Genomic DNA, 20845 nt, shown 5'->3' with positions numbered 1-20845 from the left:
TCCACTTGGATCATTTATTTTTCCTCTGACACAAATGAAGCTTTTCACAAGATTTGCAACCACGTGTCTAAGAAGCCATGCACTTCTACAGCAGGAGGGCCTGGGGGAGGTCTTGTGATGGAGGAGGAAATGCAGCTCAGAGAGACAAGTGACTTGCCCACGGTTGCACAGCTCGTTAACAGAGCAGGGACTGAAAGCCACCAGGTCTCCTGACTCCTGGTGCAATGCTCCCTCTCAGAATGTCACTGCTGACACAGCTCACTTAACTCCGGCTTCCCTTACATGACACAATTCCTTCTCAGGTTCTGGGTTTTCAGCTGAGGCTGGGCAGTTGTTAAGATGGAGCTGCATAAACAGCCAAGCTTTTCTAAGTGGGGAAGGACCTGGGGGGGTCCCCTTCCCTCTGCAATGCAAATGGCGCTTACTTTTCTCTGAGCTTAGGATTTGTAAGGCACTAAAATTAACTACAGCTGGGGCAGGGGAAGTGCGACAAAAAAAGGGATGAGTGGTTCAGGAAATCAAGTTGATGCTCTTCTCTTTCAGCCCCATAGTGAGAATCCTCATGAGACCTGACAAAGGCGGGCTCCATTTCCCTGCATGGTGCCATCCACAGCTCCCCCACCGCGACCAAGCGGGTTCTGGGGACAGGAGGCATGAGGGGTTGGAGAGCTAAGAATGAGCCCAGGTCCTCTGGATCCAATTCAGGGCAGAAACCACTCACTCCACCTGGGCAGGTGTCCCAGGCCCAGGCCGGGACAGGATTCAGCCCTGAAATGTCTTCTCCAAGGGCATGGTCCTGAGTAGACTTGGGCAATGGCTAGTGGGGGAGACTGCAGGCCTGAGTTGAGGGAGGAAGGGGCAGGACGTCACCAAGGACGGCAGAGAGAACTTTGGACCTGGCTTTGGCACAGCTCATCTTGGGCCTGCCTGCCCCACCTGTGCCCTCCTGAGACCCAGGGACGGAGAGGAAGGCCGTCCTCTGAGAGCTCTTCTGGCTGCCTGCAGCAGTGGCAGTGCAGCTCTGGGGCGTCCCCTTCATCATTCCAGCAAACCTGTGCCCAGGTGACGTACCGCGGAGGCTCCTTGGCCTCAAGTGCTGAATCCAGAGCACTCAGTCAGCTGTGATGCTGAACGAGCAGCAACAATGATAGCTCCTGCTCATCCAGCATCTCCAGTGTGACAGGCCCCGGACTTGGATGATGACAGCCTGCAGGAAGATACTGTTATCCCCTTTCAACAGATGAAGAGCTGGGCTCAGAAGGGTTGAGTGACTTGCCCAGAGGCACACAGCTACTGAGTGGCTGAACTGGGAACTGAACTCAGGTTTGTCTGACTCCAAGTCCCACGTCCTTTCCACTCCACTAGGCTGCCCCTAGAAGCTGGGAGCAAGCCGTAGGGGCTGTCTGGGTGGGATTTCTGGAGGGGTTTCTTTCTGAAATATGGATCTGGGAGAGCAGCCAAGCTTGCATGAAGGGAAGACGCTCCCCAGCCCTGGGGACAGGTCTCCTGGCAGGCTCCGGCTCAGTGCCTGGCAGCCTTGCAGATCTTGTCGTACACCTCCGGGAAGGCATCCTCGCAACCGAGCTGCTTGCGCAGCTTGTGGTACAGGGAGCCATCAAACATCTCCCAGAACTCCTCCCGGTTCATGTAGCAGTCGGCATAGAGCATCTGGAACCTGCAGGGCAGAGGCGGCCATGAGCAGGCAGGGAAGCGGCGCCAGGGCCGTCCCCAGTGCGGAGCGCACTTGGCAGTGCAGAGCGCACTTGGCAGTGCAGGGTGGTGTGGGCGGTGGAGGAATTCTGGCCCCCACTCTGCAGATGGGAAACCCAGGCTCAGGGTGTTCAGTGGCTTAGCAGAGTCAGCAGTAGCACTCGGACTGCCGGCCTCGTGCTGCACTCCGTGCACCACCTGCCTGCTCCCAGACGGGCTCCCGGCTGCTTTCTTTTCATTGACCTTCAATAAACTGCACGTATTTCAAGTGCACAGTGTGCCGAGTCTGACGTGTGTATACAACCTTGAAGCCATCCCCTCAGCCCAGGTAACGAATGACCATACCCAGCACCCTCAAAACCTTCCTCGCGCCCCTGCCTTATGCACCACCCTCCAGCACTCTGGGCCGATCTGCTTTCTGTCACCACTGATTCTGGAAGTTTATAGAAATGAAATCGTACAGCACTCCTGTCTCCCGGCTAATAATTATTCTGAGACTTGTCCATGGTGTGTCCATCACCGGCTAGGCCAGGCCCTCTTAGTCCGCCCTGGGTCTCTGTGTGGCTGTCACAGTCATGAACCCCTCCCTCCTCAGCTTTGGTCTTCCAACCTGGAGCGGCAGCCCCTGACCATATCTAAAACCGCCCCCCTCATCTGCCCAGGGGGGAGCAGCTGGTGGGACGTGTGTGTGTTCGCTGGGGGAGGGGGACGCAGGAAGACGAGAGGCAGGAAGTCCTGCATTCTGCCTCCTCACCATCTTTCACAAGGCACTGCCCGAATCAGAGGCTGCCCCAGCTACACAGGCCCTAGCGACCAGCTGGTGTGGCTCTGGAGCTGGCCGCCTTGGCCCTTCTCTGCTTCCCCTGGAGCAGTGTCCTGGCGCTGGCGGCAGAGGGACCGCGCACAGCCTGGGTCACTCACCCATGCACGCTTCGCACGAACTTCTCCAGCTGCCTCATGCAGGACCTGGCTTCAAAGTGTTTCACGCGCGGCTCCCCATACGCTCCAATGTCGATGTAGAGTTCGGTCTCGTCCCCCTTGGGGTGCACCAGGCCCGGCTGGCTGGGCAGGATGAACGGGCACAGCCAGATGGGGTAGACCTGGGTGGACCAGGGAGGGGGTGTTGGTGCTTTTTCTCCCACAGGGGACAGGCTCATGGGCGGCTCAGCCCACTCCTTCCTAGCCACAGGGAGGCTTGGCAGCGTCTCCAGGGACCCTCTCCTTGCTGCTCGAAGCCTCAGCCCACCTGCTAAGCCCCGGCCGAGAGCACCCCCCACCACACCAGAGGACCCGGCCTGGCCCTGGCTCACGTGGATGTCGTTTTGGAAGGTGTGCAGGGCCTGCTGCAGGCACTTCATGGGCACCAGCATGTCCTGCACCACGTGGTGCTGCTCGTACAGCTTGCGCAGAGTCTCGCCCTGGGTCAGCTTCAGGAGGGAGATCTTGGGAGGCACCATCCAGCCAAAGAAGTAGCGGAAGACGGGGTTGTTGCCGAAGGGGATGATGTCCTGAGAGACAGAGGGTCGGGGAGAAGGAGGCGACAAGGGCTGAGTGTGTCCATGTGCTGGGGCGGCCTCGCCCAGTCTCAGCGCAAGTATGACCGGGAACACTCCTGCTATTTGGAGGGGCAGGTGGCCCCCAGGACTGTACTCAGTCAGATCTGGGTTTGATTCTCAGCTCTGGTGTTTTTACCAGCGGTGATGACCTTGGGCTAGTTACTTGACTTCTCTGAGCTTAGATTTCTTATCTGTAAAACGGGACCTGTGAGAATAATGAGATACCAAATGGAAGGCACTCAGCCCAGCGGCTGAAGCAAAATAATAAAATCGCTGTAATTGCTGTTCTAGTCGTTGAGGTCAGTGTGGCTGGCACGGAGCAGGCATTCCAATAAACGCTGCTGAATGAGAAGAGGGATACTCAGAGAGCCTAAGCAGTTTCCATAAGGTCACACAGCTAGGGATGGCTCTCCCTAGAGTGGGCTCACTGGTTTACGGCATCTCCTGAGAGGCCTTCCCTGACCCCCTGTTGAAAATATCGCTGCCCCCCGTCCCTCCATATGCACAACAGCAAATTCTGGCTCACCTTTCTAGGCCAAGCTTGACGGCGACCTCTGCCCCCAGGCAGCACCAGCCTCCTCTTCCTTTGGCCCTCACAGTGCCACCTGCCTGCCCCCCAACCTCCACCTTCCTCCTCCAGGGTCCCTGCTGGCAGTCCTGCCCCCGACTGAGCTCCTCTAGGGCCCCTGCTGCAGTCCTGCCCCCCCGCCTCAGCTCCTCCAGGGCCCCCGCTGGCAGTCCTGCCCCCCACTGAGCTCCTCTAGGGCTCCTGCAGGCAGTCCTGCCTGCCCGCCTCATCCTCCCCCGGCTCACGACTTTTCTCCCTGCTCCGTCTGCCGTCCTCCTGAGGGTTACCAGTGCACCTGCTACCCCGTTCTCACAGCTCCTGGGCCCTTGAAGCCAAGCACAGTCTTTCTTCATTAGACAGCTACTAGGTGCCTGCGAGGTTAGGTCCCAGGTTCTGTGCTGGGTGCTGGGGATACCAAGATAACCTGACACATGGCCCCTGTCCCCAGGTGTGCAAGGGACAGGCCACAGGACTCCAGTGCAGGAGGAGATGCAGAGGCAGCTCATAAAAGGGTCCACATCAGACTAGGGGTCAGGGCAGCTTCCCAAAGAAGCCACCAAGCTAAGCTTTGGAGCTATCACTCTTGCCCAGCAAGGAGCAGGCTGTCTGCTCCCTGCTGTTAGATCCTGGCACCCATGCCAATGCCTGGCACACACAGGAGCACAATACATAGTGTGCCTGTATTGATCCCTTGGCTGATTTTGGAAAAGCCACACGTTCCCATAGCAGAAACCCCAACAATCCAAATGGTAAGCCTCCTCTCACCTCTGTGGCCCCGCTTCCCTCCCAGCCCTGACCCCACTTCATTCCCCCCCAGCCCCGAGCTCTACCCCCTCCCCAAAGGCACCCACTGTCAGGAATTGTGTGTACCTTCTAGAGGCACTTGATGCACAGACAAGCAGATGGGCCTGAAAATAACAACAACTCACAAACGGTGGCATCTAACCGGCTCTGCTCATCACAGCACACGGAGCATGACCACATTCTCTGCCCTGGATGCCTGACCTGGACAGCAGGGACCTGCCAACCACGGCTCCTGCACCCTCTGGCTCTGTAAATAAAGTTTTATTGGAATATATCCAAACCCACTCATTCACACATTGTCTCTGGCTGCTTTCAGGCTACAGGGCAGAGTTGCTCCCAGAGACCTCATGGTCCAAAATCCTAAGCTATAATCTGGCGCTGCACGGGCTGTTTGCTGACCTCTGCTCTCCCGTATGGATGTACCCTAATTTATTTAATGGTTCTGCACTGACGGGCATTTAGATTATTTCCAGACTATCCTAATGAACGTCCTTTGCACATAAGTCTTTGCCCATTTATACGTACATTTATCTGAAGATAAATTCCTGTAAGTGGAAAATTCTGGTTCAAACCATGTGCAATTTTGATGGATACTATTTCAAGAGCTTGCGCTACCTTACACCCTGTGGAGCCAGGTAGGAGCGCGCTGTTCCCACCCCTCGCCCGCAGCGTTATCAGAGCTCTGTATCTCCGTCAAGCTGACAGCTGAGACACCAGACTCCTACTCCTGTCCTCTCGTTTTGCTAGTCCTTTTTAAATTCTGCGTGAGTCTGCATCACCTTTCTTATGTCTAAAAGACATTTGCATATTTTCCCCTAAAAATAGTCCACTGTTAACCAAAAGTATCAGCTGGAACCACTCCTTTTCCAAAGTATGGACCTCAGAAAGTTCAAGTTTCGAAGACTGTGCCCGCCCTTCCCCCTTCCCACCTCCGTCTACCCCATCCTTCATCCTTTGGCCTCTGAGTGACCTCGGGTCCAGGTCCCTGGCTTCTCTCCTGGTCCTCTCTCGCCAGCACACCACGGTCGGTCACTCCAGGGTCCCTCCCGCAGGCCCGCCTCTCCTGGGCCCCCTGCTCTCCAGCTGACCTTGACCTTTACCTGTGTCCAGCCTCTACTATTGGCCTCTTCTGTCTTCTGGGCTGCAGGGCACACTACAGGCCCAAGGGGCTGGCCTGAGCCAGGACCCCAAACCCCAGAGGCAGGCCCTGTGGCAACGGCGTGGTAAGAACCTGAACCACCACAGACCTCTGTATCCTTCCTTCCTGGTGCCACTTCCCTGAGTTGGCCACTTACGCCGGCCAGAAATGAGGACACAAAAGGGAAGGGAGAGACGGGGCCACCCAGGCCCTTTCCTTTGCAGCCCTTCCTTCCTCACCGCAAGCTGCGGCAGAGGCTGGTAGAATGCGCACGTTATCAAGGGAAGTAAATTGTGCAGCACTTCTGTTCCATTAAGGACGAAATGCATATCCATGAAGAGTTAGATGCTCTTAAATTGTATGTAAAAGATGAACAGTAAAATTCATGCTAATAATTTAAATTTTTAATTTTTCTTTACTTAGAACAACATTAAATAGCAAATATTTATGATGAGAGCCCACGGAAGAAAGGAAAAAGCTTTATAATTTAGTACCTTTGATGGCACTTTTTCCCTGTTTTTTGCACTGGGCCCTACAAATTATGTAAGTGGCCCAGACCCCAAGTAAGGCTGACTGGTCAAGCTGGGTGAGGGGAAGGGACTGGACCAGCCCAGCATGGCCCAGGTGTGACAGGAATGGACTGATCGTCTAGAATGTGGCTTCTTAAGGGGTTCAGCACCCACGCCAGGCCAGGCCAGGCCACATTTGGCTCCTTAAATGGCCTAAATGGGCAGGGAGGAACCCGGGGGTGCTGCCAGTGGGAGGAGAAGGAGTTAACCCGGGGGAAGGGGGCAAAAGGCAAGTGCTTGAAATTGTTTATTACTCCTTCTGTCTAGAAGGGTCTTGGCTTCTCCAGTTCCACTATAGTGGGTGCTGTGATGGCCGCCCAGATGCCTCCTCCAGGGAGGCACCCATCCCCCCAGCTGTGGGAGTGCTAGCGGCTGACACTCACAGCGAAGCCACCTCCAGGGAACTGTCCTTGGCTGAAGGGTGCTGCCTCCTCCCAGGTCATGCCATTTCTTCAAGGGCAGTCCAATTCTGGTTGGGGTGGGGGGGGGGTGCGGGGCGGCGCGTATAAAGTCCTAGCCCCCAGGCCCCAAGGTGGGACAACTCTGAGGCCTGCCCAGCCCGAGCCCCCTCTGGGTCAGCTGAGGCCTTTGTTATAATTGCATCAAAGCTCCACTTCTCCCTCCCGCTGGCCCTGCCTCCCTTTTCACTCACAGCTGAAGATCCCAGAGTTCTTCCTAACAAACTTCGCGTGTGCAAGTCCCAGGCATAGCACACCCATCCTTCCAGATCCTTCCTTTAACTTCAGGAAGTGCAGGCCAGTGTTTAACAGCACAAAAATATAAGGCAAACCTCATTTTGAATCCTAGCTCTGTGGTTTTAAAAGCTGTCCAGAAATCCTTCACTTCTTTCTTCAAGAGGTGGAGCTTAATTCCCCTCTCCTTGAGGGCGGGCTGGACTTGGCGACCTTTCTAACCAACAGAATGTGGCGGGAGTGGCGGGTGTGACGAGTCGGGTCACAAAAGGCCCTGAGGACTCTCCTTGGTCTCTCTCTCTCGGCTGGCTCTGGCTCGCTCTGGGAGAAGCCAGCTGCCCTTGAAGACACCCGAGCAGCCCAGGTGGCGAGGAATCAAGCCTCTTGTCAATAGCCCTGTGAGGGAGCCTTCTGGAAATCGGATCCTCCAGCCCCAGCCAACACTTGACTGCAGCCCTGACCCTCGGAAACTGAGCCGATAGATGTCAGTGGCTTCAATCCTCTAAGTTTTGGGTTAACTGGCTGCACAGCAATAGAGAACGAATACACCCTCTCTGTCACTGAGTTGTGTCACTTCGGATAACCTAAACCTCAGGCCCCTCATCTGTAAAATGGAAACAACACTACGCCCTCCCCTCACAGGGTTGTCAGGAAGATTGAGACAATGCGTGGAAAGTGCTCGGCACAGGAACTAACGCAGAAGGACCGATGGCAGCGAACGCCCGAGGCCCCCTTCTGATGCTCCTGCCTCTGCCTTCTTTTCTTGTTTCTTCAACATTCCTGCTCTTGACAAAACCACGCCTCCCACCACCTTAACGCTGCTTTTGGCAGGGAGGAAGAAGGACTCTTGGTGTCTTCTGCCTTTGGCAAAACTCCCCCAGCTGCTCTGGGCCTTGACACTGCCCAGCGTAGGACTAATGGGGCTGCGGGAGCCCCAGAGCTCCTGGGCCTGGCAGAACCCTCTGCTCCCCACTCCTCGGACCCCTCACCACCGCCCGTCACATCCTGCTGAGAGACCTAGCCCACGATTAGAACTGACCCTCACCTCCTCCTAGGAGACCAGCCCTGTGAGTCCTTCCTGCCCGACATCCCCATTTATCTTGGTCACCGTGGACTCCCAGGTGCCCCACTGACAGCACCCTTAACCTGTTAGAGCAATGCAAGCTCTCTTAGTCTGACCCCATCTGCCTCTGTCCCCTGATCTCCCAGCCCCTCCCTTGTGCTCTCATGGTCTGACATCAGCAAACCCCCTCCATCCTCAGTATCTCCTCTGAGCATCCTTTTCCTCTCCATCTTCTTCGCCGGACCCTGGCTGGTCCCTTGCAGCCCTCTGAAGTGGTATCATTCTCTCTCCCACGACCCTCGAGGACAGACAGAGGGGAGGTGGGTTCCCCCGACCCCTCGTTACTGCTTCTGTTCCTCCCCTTCTCTAAAAACCCTCAGCAACTTTGAAGCCAGGCCCACCACCTGCAGCCCCATCCTTCCGCTCCAGCTCCAATCACTGTCAGCTTCTTCGGCACTGACCTTGGTGATTTTAACCACCACAGCGATGACCTTTCCCACACCCTGGCCTCCCTCTTTGTGCCTCCCACCTCAGCCACTGACTCTTGTGTGAAACCCCAGAGCGGGAGGATGGCAAACTATAGCCCGTGGGGGTCCAGTCTACTGGCCACGTCCGGCCCCTGCCTGTTTTGCGCGTAGTTTTACTGGAGCCCAGCATGCCTACCGTGTACGTGTTACCGTGGCTGCTTCTGCACCCCAGGGGCAGAGCTGAGTAGCTATCACAGGACATATGACCTGCAGAGCCTAAAACATTTGCTACTTGGCCCTTAAAGAAAGTTTGCTGACCTCCAGACGTTGTCAAATTGTCTATGTTCTTTGTCTGCATCGTTTCTAGTCCAATCATTCACCCTCTGACCATCAAATGCTGCTCCCAGCTCCCGCTCTCTAAGACCCGACTTCAATTCTTCACCCCAACTGGGGCACCCGAGCCACCCCATCAGCCCCTCGTCAGCCCTGGGAGCCCCCCCCCCCCCACTCCCCTCCTTGGCTGGCTCAGACTTCCTCACGATCACACCCTGGCCTCTCCAGCCTTGCCCACGCGTCACATCCATCTGCAGATCCTCAACCGTGGTTAGATGTGAATTTCGCCCACACGGCCGGACATGTGAGAACCCACGCGCACCAGGCCTGTCTCGCTGTAAATTCATAATCTTGACTCCTCGGCGGGCCCAGGGCCGCCTGGCAGTCCTACACTTCCCCAGTTAACTCACTTCCCACCCTCCAAGGGACAATTTCACATCTCTCTCCTCGCAACTTCAGCACCCCCGCCCCCTCACCGTGGCTGACATCCTTGCTTCCTGTTCCATTGAGAAAATAGAAGCAACTGGAAGAGAACTCCCACACCCTCCCACCACCAAATGACCTCCCATTTGTAGAAACGGTACCCACCTACACTGCCTCCCTGTCCAATGGGCGAACTTTCCACGCTCCATCAAAAGGCAAGCTCTCCTTCTGAGCCCAGGATCCATCCCCTCCTCAAGGCTGACCTACAAACATGCCCTCTTCCTGCTCGGTCATTCTCCCTCCCCTCGGGCGTGCTGCCATCAGCACAGCGACCTGCGGTAGTCCGTTCTTAAAACAATCACACAAAATATCTTCTCTTGATCCTACGTCCCTCTCCAGCTACCACCCTCTTTCTCTGCTTCCCTTTATCTGAAGCCTTCTCAGATTTCCTTTTTCACCATCCCCATTTCCTTGTCTGCATTCTCTCTTCAACCCACTGGTCAGGCTCTCACTTTATCGCTCAAGGTCAGCAGTGACCTTCCCCGGCTAAGACCAGAGGTGGATTCTCTGTCTTCCTCTCACTCAGGGGCATTCAACATAGTGGTTCACCCTCCTTCCTGACACACTGCCTTCCCAGGTGCCAGTTCCCCCGGGCTCTCTCCTCCCCCTGACTGAGGGCACCTTCTCTCTGAGGCTGGCTCCTCCTCCCCTCATGTGTGGGGGGCCCCCGGGGCTTGGCTCTGGGACTTTATCCTCCTTCACTCACCTAATCCGTGGCTGTAAACATTTCTCTGCTGATGATACCACACTGATACGTGGAACTTCGACCTCTGCCCTGAAGTCCTGGCACATGCAGCCAGCTGCCTCCTCGGCGGCCCACCTGGACGTCTGAAGGCACCTCACACTGACGTGGCCCAGACCGAACTCCTGATTTCCCTTCCCAGACCCTTCCCCATGGTGCCCATGGCAGTGGACGGCACCTCCGGTCATCCAGCAGCTTGGGCCCCTAACCTTGGCATCATGCCTACGGCCAGTGTGTCCAGAAACCCTGTTGGTCAGTTCACCCTTCAGAGTATCTCCCAGATCCGATGCTTTTCTCCTTCTCCTCTGCTACCCTCTGCACGACAGAAATCTTCTTTCTCCTACTCTTGCCCACCTCCAACCCCATCTACTCTCCATCTAGCTGTCAAAGCTACTCTTTTAAAACAAAAATCAGGTCATGTCACTTTTCCGTGCAAAGCCCTCCGCTGGTTTCCTATCACACTAGAGTAAAATATAAAGTCCTTCCTTGACTTACAAGGACCCACATGATCCAGGCTCTTTTTTGAGATCCATGCCGTTTTTCAAAAACACGCAACCGTGCTGTGACAAGTGGATAACTACATGCAAAAGAATGGAGTCGGACCCCACCTCACACCATAAGCAAAACCGAACTCCAAATGGATCAGTAGCCTAAAGAGAAGAGCTCCAACAATAAAGCTCTTAGAAGAAAACGGGGATAAATCTTCCTGACCTTGGTTTGGCAATGGATTCTCAGATATGACCTAAAAGCATGAGCAAAAGAAGAAAGGAGAAACTGGACTTCATCCAAAGTAAAAACTTTTGTGCATCAAAAGACATAATCAAGAAAGTGAAAAGACAACCTACAGAATGGGAGAAAATATTAGTAAATTATGTACCTGATAAGGGTCTAATATCCAGAACATACAAACTCTTACGACTCAGCAACAAAGACCAACAAGCCAATTAAAAATGGGCAAAGGATCTGAATAGAGACATCTCCAAAAAAATACTCAAATGGCCAACAAGCACGCGAAAGGATGCTCAATATCATTAGTCATTAGGAAAATGCAAATCAAATCACAGTGAGATTCCACATCACACCCACTAGGATGGCTATAATCAAAACCCAGAGGGGCTGGCCCCGGGGCCGAGTGGTTAAGTTTGCGTGCTCTGTTCGGTGGCCCAGGGTTTCGCCAGTTTGGATCCTGGGCGCAGTCCTAGCACCGCACATCAGGACATGCTGAGACAGTGTCCCACATAGAAGAACTAGAAGGATCTACAGCTAGAATATATAACTATGTACTGGGGGGCTCTGGGGAGAAGAAGACGAAGAAGAAAAACGAGAAGATTTGCAATTAGCTCAGGTGCCAATCTTTAAAAAAATAAAAACAACCCAGATGATAACAAGTGTGGGTGAGGATACAGAGAAAATATAACCCTCATACACCACTGTTGGGAGAATAAACTGGCTGCTGTGCAAAACAGTTTGGCAGTTTCTCAATAAGTTGGATGTCGAGTTACCATATGACCCAGCAATTCCACTCCTAGACATATACCTCAAAGAGTTGAAGCCTGTACTCAAATAAATACTTTACACGAATGTTCATAGCAGCATTACTCACAATGCCAATAGGTGGAAACAACCCAAATGTCCATTAGCAGATGAGTGGAAAAATCAAATTGTGGTATATCCATACAATGGAGTATTATTCAGCCATGAAAAGGAACGATGTACTAACGCATATGATGACATAGATGAACCTTGAAAACATTATGTTAAGTGAAAGAAGCCAGACAAAAAAGGCCACATATTGTCCGACCACATTTATATGAAATATCTAGAATAGCTAAATCTAGAGGCAGAACACAGACTGATGGTTGCCAGAGGCTGGCGAAGGGGTAACGGGGAGTAACTGGTTAATGGATACAGGTTTCCCTTGGTGGTGATGAGAATATTCTGGAAGAGGTAGAGGTGGTACTTGCACAATACCATGAATGCACTAAACGCCACTGAATGGTATACTTTAAAATGATTAATTTCATGTTGCATGATTTCACTTTAATAAAAAAAAAAATGAGAAATAAACAACCCACGAAGCCCCTCTGAGGACCGTGCGCTGGCCTCCCGCTGCCTGGGGCACTCTTCCCCAGATGCTGCAGGCTGACCTTCTGCATGTTCAGGTCCCTGCTCATAGGTCACCTCCTGAGAGGCCTTCCCTGACGCCTCGATTTAAAACGTCACTGCTCCCCATCCCTCCACAGGAGAGCACATTCTTGCTCACCGGTCAAGGCCAAGCTTGATGGCTACCTCCACCCTAGACAGGACTAGCCACTTCCTCTTCTCCTCCTTGCGCTGGAGTCTGTCTGCTCGGCTAGGCTACAGTTCCTCAAGGACGGAACAGGTGTGTGCTCCCCAGAGCGCCCGGCCCAGCAGCCCCTCCCCGGCATGGAGCAGAGTCTCCGTGAGAGCCTGCGGCTTGAAGTGAAGGTGGTCTGGTTCCCCAGGACACAGCCACTCTTCTCCCCTCAGGGAGAGACTGTGGCTACAATGTTCACCACCCTGGTTCCCCACCCGGCTGGCCTGGAGGAGCCAGGATACGGGGAATCCGAGCCTCACCTGGAGCTCCCAGAAGATGCTACGTGTGTGCCGGTGGTAGTAGTGTCTCAGGGGAATGTACTCCAGGCCCTCTTGGTTTGTCTTCAGGTAGTTCTCCACGTGCTTGAAGAACCATGGCTTGTAGTAATTGCCAATGCTATTCAGCTGCAATGACAGAGGGCACTGTGTCAGCCCACAGACAAGCCCCAAATGTCCCCAGGGTGTAACAGCGATCCAGCTTCTGCTCGCGCTCCTGGCCTTTTCAAAGCTCTTTCCTGTCTATTATCGCCTCCGGACTCCTGGGACTGGTGAGGCGAAGGCACCGGGGGTTCTCCAGCAGAGAGCGGAGGCTCACAGACGCTGAGTGGTGTGCCCAGGCCCAACAGCTGGTTCGTGCCGGTCCAGCGAGCTCAGCGACCCCGTCCAGTCTGCTGCTCCTTCTCAACCAGAGGACTGAAGCGCAAATGCTAAATGCTGTCCCCACAAAGCAGGGCCCCGTGCAGGGAGCGCCTCCCTGCCTTCCACACAGACACTGAGCGTCAGCCGTGTCCCTGGGCCCGTGGCCAGAAGCACCAACTGACCCCTGTAGCCTCACCCTCCAGGGGCGACTACTGAAACCAATGTGTATTCATTAGGTTTTATTTTTTGTGTATACACACTAATTTATAAAAATGGGACCATCCTGCACATACTGCTTGCCAACTTGGTTTTTCTACTTTTAACATGCCAAGCTGATCCTGGGCAGGTTTTTTAGCCTCTCTGAGCCTCATTTTCTGCACTGGCAAAATGGAGACATCATTGCCCCCTGGAGAGGTTGGGAAGACTTTTTAAAAGAGATAACGCAGAAAGTGCCAAGAGGGGTGCATGCCCACAGTGGGGGCACAGTACTCAGTTCCAGCCCTTCTCACAGGTCTGCCCGCATCCCCTCGCCAGCACCTCCAACCTGGAGCCAGGCAACCCTCTGGCCTCCATCTCTAGCAGCCAACACTTGCAGCTTTTCTGGGTTGTGACCTCTTGTGCAGGCCCACTCTGCTGACAGGCCACCCTGCAGGAGGAAGCCAGGAGCCACGATGCGCCAGGAAACTGAGCTAAAGAGCCTGCTTGTCCCAATCAGTTTTAGTGTGGATACTGTAGGGCGGGGCAAAACACCATATGCTGCTTCTGCCTGCTAATGCAAAGGAGAACAAAACCCACCAAGGACAGAGCAACTGACCTAACCTCAGGTGGGCCCTGGCCACACACCTGGCAGTGGCCCCAGCTGCAGAATGAAATCAAGACTCAGGAGCACCTGGAACCGTTACTGCCAGAGAAGCCCAGGATACGATGAAGAATGCAGATCGTGCGTCTCTCCCAGGGCACACAGCTGGGGCAGCCAGGAGGCCGAGTGGTTCCAGCTGAAGCACCTGGATTCTAGCCCAAGCTCTTACACAACAAGCCACTTCCCATCTCTGGGCCTCCCCTGCAAAATGGGGGTGGGCTGCCTCTTTCCACAGTCACAGTGAGCCTTCCACTGGACAGTGCCTGCAGAGGGCCCGTCACAGTGCCTGGCACACAGGGACAAATTCCTGAGCAACCTGCCAAATGGGAATGTTTGGAAGAAATGCTCCTCTAATGAAATGCCCCTAAGTCTACTGGCATCGACCACTCTCCTCCCTCAATACTGTTCCCGTTGGCATCAGGGTCTTGCTCACTGGGACACTTTGCAAAACCTGGTGGCCTGGCCCCTCTGCCACCGACACCAGGTGAGCCTCTGGCTAAGACCTCGGTCCTCTCCTTGGGAAATAAGGGGCAGGATGTTCAAACATTTCAAAAGCTGTACAAACCCCTCTGCCCGATTATAACCTTAGGCGGCATCTAAAACATCAAAGAGATGACACAGGAGCCACTTTGGATACAGTGGGGGTGGTGATTCCCCCGGTCCCCTCCCTTAACTTATCACCACCGGCAGCCTCTAAGGGAACACCTCGGAGAAGTTGGAAAACCCTGCACTAGGTGTCCTTGCGAGGTGCCACACCCTGACGGGACTTCAGCCCGGCTCAAGAAGGGCCAGGGCCTGGGGTGCGCCAGAGTGCAGGGGCTCCATGTCCAGCGCTCCCACTCCTGCTCCAGGGTCCCAGCCTCCAGCACTCACCAGTGTCCCACAAGGAATGGTCTCGATGAACGCTTGTAGATGATGCTAAATTCTAGAAGCTGACATGGAGGGAAACGAACACTGAACTAAGAGTCAGAGACCCGAATTTAAATGTGCCCCATGCTGGCTGTGTGTCCTCAGAGGAGTCTCTTTCCCCCTCTGGGCCTCATTTTCTTATTTGAAGAGGGGATCGGTCCCGATGATTTTCAAGTACTTTCCAATTTTAAAACATTTTCAGTATACACGTATAGATGAAGAGCCTTAAGAGTGACTATCCTTGATGTACAAATTCTACTTTAAGATATTCAAATTACAGACAAAGATCTTCATTGCTACATTAACTAAAATAATGAAAAACTGGAAGCAACTCAAATTTCCAACTCCTGGGCAGTGGTTTAGTAACAGGACATTCGCTGAGAGCAGGGCCTGCAGACGGCAACTATGACGGCTTTGAGGGCAATGTAACAACACGAGGACACGCCTGTCACATGAAACCAGAAACACGAACTTGCACGGCGACTGCAACTGAAGACAAACAAACTCAAAAGCAGTGCAACGAGACGTTCAACCTCAAAAGCGCCCTGGGAGTTGCAGAATAAAACAGGATTCTATTTTCAACCCTATCAGATCGGCAAGCTGAAAAAGCGATAGGATCTGCTGCTGGCGAGAGCCTGGGGAGGCTGACCGCCCATGGCTGCCGGATGCTAGCAGATGCCAACCTTCCTCGAGAGCTGCGTGGGTGTAGCATCATCATTTAATGTGCTCAAACCTTTGGGTCAGAAACTCCATTTTTTGGATACAATCCTACAGAAATGCTTGTAGAAGAGGCCGAGGAGAGATGTGAGAGAATTTTCAACGCAATCTTATTTGTAAGAGCAAAACATTTCAAGCAATAAAAATGCTCATCAGTAAGCAATGCGTTAGGTCAATTATCTCCATGCAGCAATGGGACCCTATGGAATACAATGAGGGCGTGTCCACGCACGCATGCACGCACGCACGCACGCACACGCATGGGTCTGGAAGAATGCAGTGTTACAAGTGGTTACCATGGGTGTGTGCCTGGGTGAAGAGACACACTTCAACTTTTTCTTTATATATTTCAACTTCGTTATACTACTTTTGTAATTTAAAAAGTTAAAAAAAAAAGCCATGCACCAAAAAGAGAGGAAATAAATATAACAAACACGTTAGCAAGAGCTGGCTTTGGGTCATGTTTACAGATAGTTTGTTCTTTCCTTGTGTTGACACTTTCCAAGTCTCTCATAATAAGCACAAATCCTTTCTCAATGGAGAAAAAACTGCTATTAAAAATTATGGGGCCAGGGGCCGGCCCGGTGGCACAGTGGTTAAGTGTGCACATTCTGCTTTGGCAGCCTGGGGTTGGCCAGTTCAGATCCCGGGAGCGGACATGGCACCGCTTGGCAAGCCATGCTGTGGCAGGCGTCCTACATATAAAGTAGAGGAAGATGGGCACGGATGTTAGCTCAGGGCCAGTCTTCCTCAAAAAAAAAAAAATTATGGGGCCAGCCCCGTGAATGAGTGGTTAAGTTTATGCTCTCTGCTTTGGGGGTCTAGGGTTTGTGGTTCGGATCCTGGGCACAGACCTACACACCACTCATCAAGCCATACTGTGGCAGGGTCCCACATACAAAATAGAGGAAGATGGGCACAGATGTTAGCTCAGGGACAATCTTCCTCACCAAAAAAAAAAAAATCATGTAGTGTAAGTTGAAGGAGTGTCTATCTGGATTCCAAGACATCAAAGCAATCCCTCTAATCCTGGCTCTGTCACCTTGTAGAAGCTCACACGACCTCCTGAAACCTCAGTCTCCTCATCTACAAACTGGTGTTGGGGTGAGGACTGAGACTACACCCATCCAGAGACATGCACGAGCCTGGCAGGTGGTGGGGACACAGGAAAAGGGGGCTTCTGTCTCTGCCTGAGACAGCTTGCTGCTGAACCCCAGGTGGGCTGACCCGGGCTGCAGTTCCATGAAGTGGCTGCCACAGTCAGGGTGGGGAACAGGCTCAGTGGCAGAACACCCGGCCCTCCGCCACCCCAGCCTACCTTGCTGGGCTCTGCCTTGTCCGTCATCAACCCCGTCATGATGACGGCCTCCTCCAGGGAGTACAGCAGCCCCTCCACGAAGTCGTTCTCCGGCCGCTGCGCCTCAAGGGCGAACTTGTCGCAGATGGCCTCCAGGCCCCGCACCGGCTCAAACCGCAGCTTCACATACTTCTTGGCGGGGATGATGCGGATCTCTGCGGCCACCAGGAAGCCCAGGGTCCCACAGGACCAGGGCACGGCGTAGAACAGGTCAGAGTTTTCTGACTGTGGGGCAGAGTTGACACGTGCTGAGAGCGGGGCGTAGTCCACAGGAGACAAAGAACCCAGGGCCTGGGCTAAATTCCTGTCACTGTCTTGTGTAGACCTGAGCAGAAACTCCACAAACGGCACTTTCTGGGCCTCAGTTTCCCTCTGCAGCTTCAGCATCACATGTGACCTGATATTGCCTCTGTCAGTGGTGCCCCCAAGAATGCATCCTCTCCCCTCCACCTGGGTACAGACCCCAGACCACAGGCTACCCAGGAAGAGGCCAGGACCAGCACTGCCCAAAGACCTCGAATGGGGGACTAAGGACTCCGGGGCCCAGGTCAGGCTAAAAAGAGAGCCAGGGTACATTAAAATGGGCTATTACTGACATTTACAAAGCCTTTCCCAGTCCATGAGCTGTGGAATTTCCCCACAGCCCAGGGAGAGCATTAACATTCCCACTGAACAGCCAAGGAGAGTCAGGCCCCAGGAGGTGACAGGGCTCACCAAGGCAAGGTTGCCTCACTCCCAATCTACCGTTCCTCCTATAATGCATCTGGTTCCTCAGAGCTGCTTCTAACGTCATCTTCGTATTTTGGCATCTATCTCAGAGACAGCCAACCGACTTTTCATCCATTCTAACTCAGATTCTTTGATTCGAATAAAGCTCCTCTTGAAAAAGTCCGGCCTTGACTGGGCTTTACCAAGAGGACAGCACTGCAGGGTCTCTGCTCACGCTGCACGCCCTTGGTGTGGGGTGGCAGGGTGCAGCGGGGTGGGGGAGCTGGAGCAGGAACGCTCCGCAGCAGACCCGCAGAAGCCTCTAGAACTGCAGAGTGGGCTGACCGATCCCATCGGGGCCACCACCCAACCCCACAGGCACATCGCAGCAGTCACAGCCGGCATCTGCGGTGCCCAGCTCTGTGCTCGGAGCTGCGCACATGGCATCTATGCCTCCTTCTGAAGACGCGTCTGTCAGATGAGGACACTGCGCTGCAGGGAAGAGAAGCAATTCACGAGCATCGGCCTCCCTTCTCGGCTGGGAATGTACGGGCTGGAAGGCAGGCCAGGCAAGCGTGTAGGGCAACGAGCTGAACTGAGGTGAATCCTGAAAGGCGTCTCTCTTGCCCGAGACCAGAGCTCCCAGGCCTTGAGCCCTGCCCCGGACTCCTCTGCGGCCAACGACTCTGGGGCTCTCTGGAACCTCCGCTGCTTAAGGACTGGACTGTCCTCCCCATTCCAGGGGCCCCCTTCGATATGCCAGGAGAAATCTGAGTTTATTTATCGTTTTGATCCTGTCCCACTCCTTAGGGCAAAATGCCTTAAATGTTTGTGTCCCACTTTGGGTAGCAAAAGTGTCTTTTACTTCTCCAAAACAGGCCCTCTTATCGCTCTTAGTTCCCCCTCACGACATCTGATGTAGAGCTTTGATGCTGAGGCCCGACTTCCTCCAGAGAGGCAGCATGGTGTAATGAATGGCTAAGGGCAATGATCTGGGAGCCCGATAACCTGGGTTTGAATCCCACCTGTGTGAGATTTACTAGCTGTGTGAACTTGGGCAGGTTTATCAACTTCTCTGTGCTTTAGTCTCCCATCTGTAAAATGTGTCTAATAATAGTACCCACCTCATAAACTTGAAGGATTAAATACCTTAACATATACAAAGCATTTACAACAGTGTCTGAGCACATAAAAGGGCTATATAAATCTTTGTAATTATTATGGGTTCAGATCAGACTGAACAAGTGTGTTTGAAATGAAGCACCCCAGGGGAGCCATCTCCCCCACCCCAGGGTGCTTGATGCCCAGGGCAGGCTGGTAGGGATGTCCCCGGTCTCTGAACTCACCGGTGTGCATCGCACAAAGCTGCCATCAGCCAGGACCAGCTCATAGGCAGTGCAGATGTGCTGGAACAGGCCGTACTTGTGGGATGAAGACTCGATGCCCGTGCCCATGATCAAGCCCCCTGCAGAGACACACGTGTTAGCCAGGCAGAGCTGTGGGATGCAGGGTGGGGGAAATCAGGGAAAGGGCACTTCTCTGGGCCAGGGGAGCTCGCAGTACAGGGAGGCATGACGGGCTGGCAGGAAGGAGCTGTCTACTTAGGGAAGATTCCTATCTCTGTGCATCCGGAGGGCAGGAGAGAGCAGCAGGGGCCTAGATGGGAGCGTGAGGTCTCGCTTAGAGGACGGGAATGGATGAGAGACCCTATCAAGAGTGCTCACACCCTCACTGCCGGCCAGACCCAACCTACAAACCTGTGTGCATTTACTTCACGAGAGACCCTAATGAAAGGGGGGTTGGTTGGGCAGCAGGAAGCTGTATTCTGTGGGATCAGTTACAGGAACTGAAGGTGCTTCCCCTGGAGAAGAAAAAGCTTTGGGGACCATGAATCCTATGGAAGGAAAGAGAGACTAGACTTATTCTGTGTGTTCCACAGGGCAGAGCTGGAGCAATGGGTACAAGTCACAGGGAAGCTGATTCGAGCCAGAGACTAAAGTGCTGCCGGACAATGTGAGCTGTTCAGAGATGGAATGGCAGGGAGGGAGTGCCCTGTCCTTGAAGCTGGGGGCGCAGATGGGGTGACTTCTGTCACAGATGGAATGGTGGTGACTCCTGAGCTAGACGGGAGGTGGGACAAGGTGCCCCAGCTCCAATCCAGGACTGTCTGAGTCCTCACCCACTGTGAGGTCATCGAGCTCAGGCAACACAGGCAGAGTCCAGCCGATGGAGTTCAGCAGGGCGGTCACCTGACCCATGGTCACCAAGGGCTCCACACGGACAATCTGTTGACACAAGAAGAGAGACCTCAAGTCACAAGGAGGCTGCCAGGCCCACTGGGGGCTTCTGCATGCAGAAGGTGTCGTCCCAAACCTTCCCGACAATCCACACAGGGGTTCCTGCACGGCCTTACAGCCTGTTCTAGAACATCGCGTGGCCTTTAACCACGGTGGATGGGGCTTCTGAACTGGCTCTGCTAATATTTAATCTCGTCCTTTCAAATATTTTTACACTTAATACTTAGATTATTTTTCTTCTACATTATAGAAGAAATACTCATTTATTTGGAAGAAACAGCATATATGAAGAAGAAAATCATCCTCCTAGTTGTCCAGAGCTCTCAGTGCTAACACTGGAGAGTATTCACTTTCAGGCTTTTTCCAGGCATACCTATATCACTATTTTTTACGTTTTTTTTTTTTTTTTTTTTAAGATTTTATTTTTTTCCTTTTTCTCCCCAAAGCCCCCTGGTACATAGTTGTATATTCTTCGTTGTGGGTCCTTCTAGCTGTGGCATGTGGGACGCTGCCTCAGCGTGGTCTGATGAGCAGTACCATGTCGCGCCCAGGACTCGAACCAACGAAACACTGGGCCGCCTGCAGCGGAGCGCGCGAACTTAACCACTCGGCCACGGGGCCAGCCCCTATTTTTTACGTTTTAAAACAACACACACAACACATACTTTTCTGTCTTGCTTTTTAAAATTTAACACTATAGTATGCCCATCATCCCTTGTCATTAAATGTTCCTAGAAAACATGATTTTTAACGAACACATTAATATAACATCATGTGGACTTCCGCTTTCAGCCAATTTGGAGCAACAGGGACCAGATTTACCCCGTTGCCTGGGAAAAAAAAAAAAGACAAAATGTATGAAACAAGAGTTTCCAACATACTGGACCTCAGGCAACG

At 53.4% G+C, this 20845-nt stretch overlaps 1 protein-coding gene across 1 annotated transcript in view; it reads right to left on the bottom strand.

Moving 5' to 3' along the window:
- DHCR24 (24-dehydrocholesterol reductase) overlaps window positions 1-20845 on the bottom strand; it is a 30907-nt gene continuing 10062 nt past the window's right edge. Inside the window, exons 3-9 of the mRNA XM_014844379.3 lie at window positions 19831-19936; window positions 18998-19116; window positions 16905-17168; window positions 12724-12867; window positions 3021-3218; window positions 2632-2810; window positions 1-1675 (exon numbers count right to left, since the gene is read on the bottom strand). Of these exons, the coding sequence (XP_014699865.3) occupies window positions 1522-1675; window positions 2632-2810; window positions 3021-3218; window positions 12724-12867; window positions 16905-17168; window positions 18998-19116; window positions 19831-19936 (1164 nt within the window). The 3' untranslated portion in view covers window positions 1-1521. The remainder of the gene's footprint in view (window positions 1676-2631; window positions 2811-3020; window positions 3219-12723; window positions 12868-16904; window positions 17169-18997; window positions 19117-19830; window positions 19937-20845) is intronic.

This window comes from Equus asinus, chromosome 5 (genome assembly GCF_041296235.1).
Source record: "Equus asinus isolate D_3611 breed Donkey chromosome 5, EquAss-T2T_v2, whole genome shotgun sequence".
NCBI lineage: Eukaryota > Metazoa > Chordata > Mammalia > Perissodactyla > Equidae > Equus > Equus asinus.
This window is presented reverse-complemented; position numbering and strand designations above follow the sequence as displayed.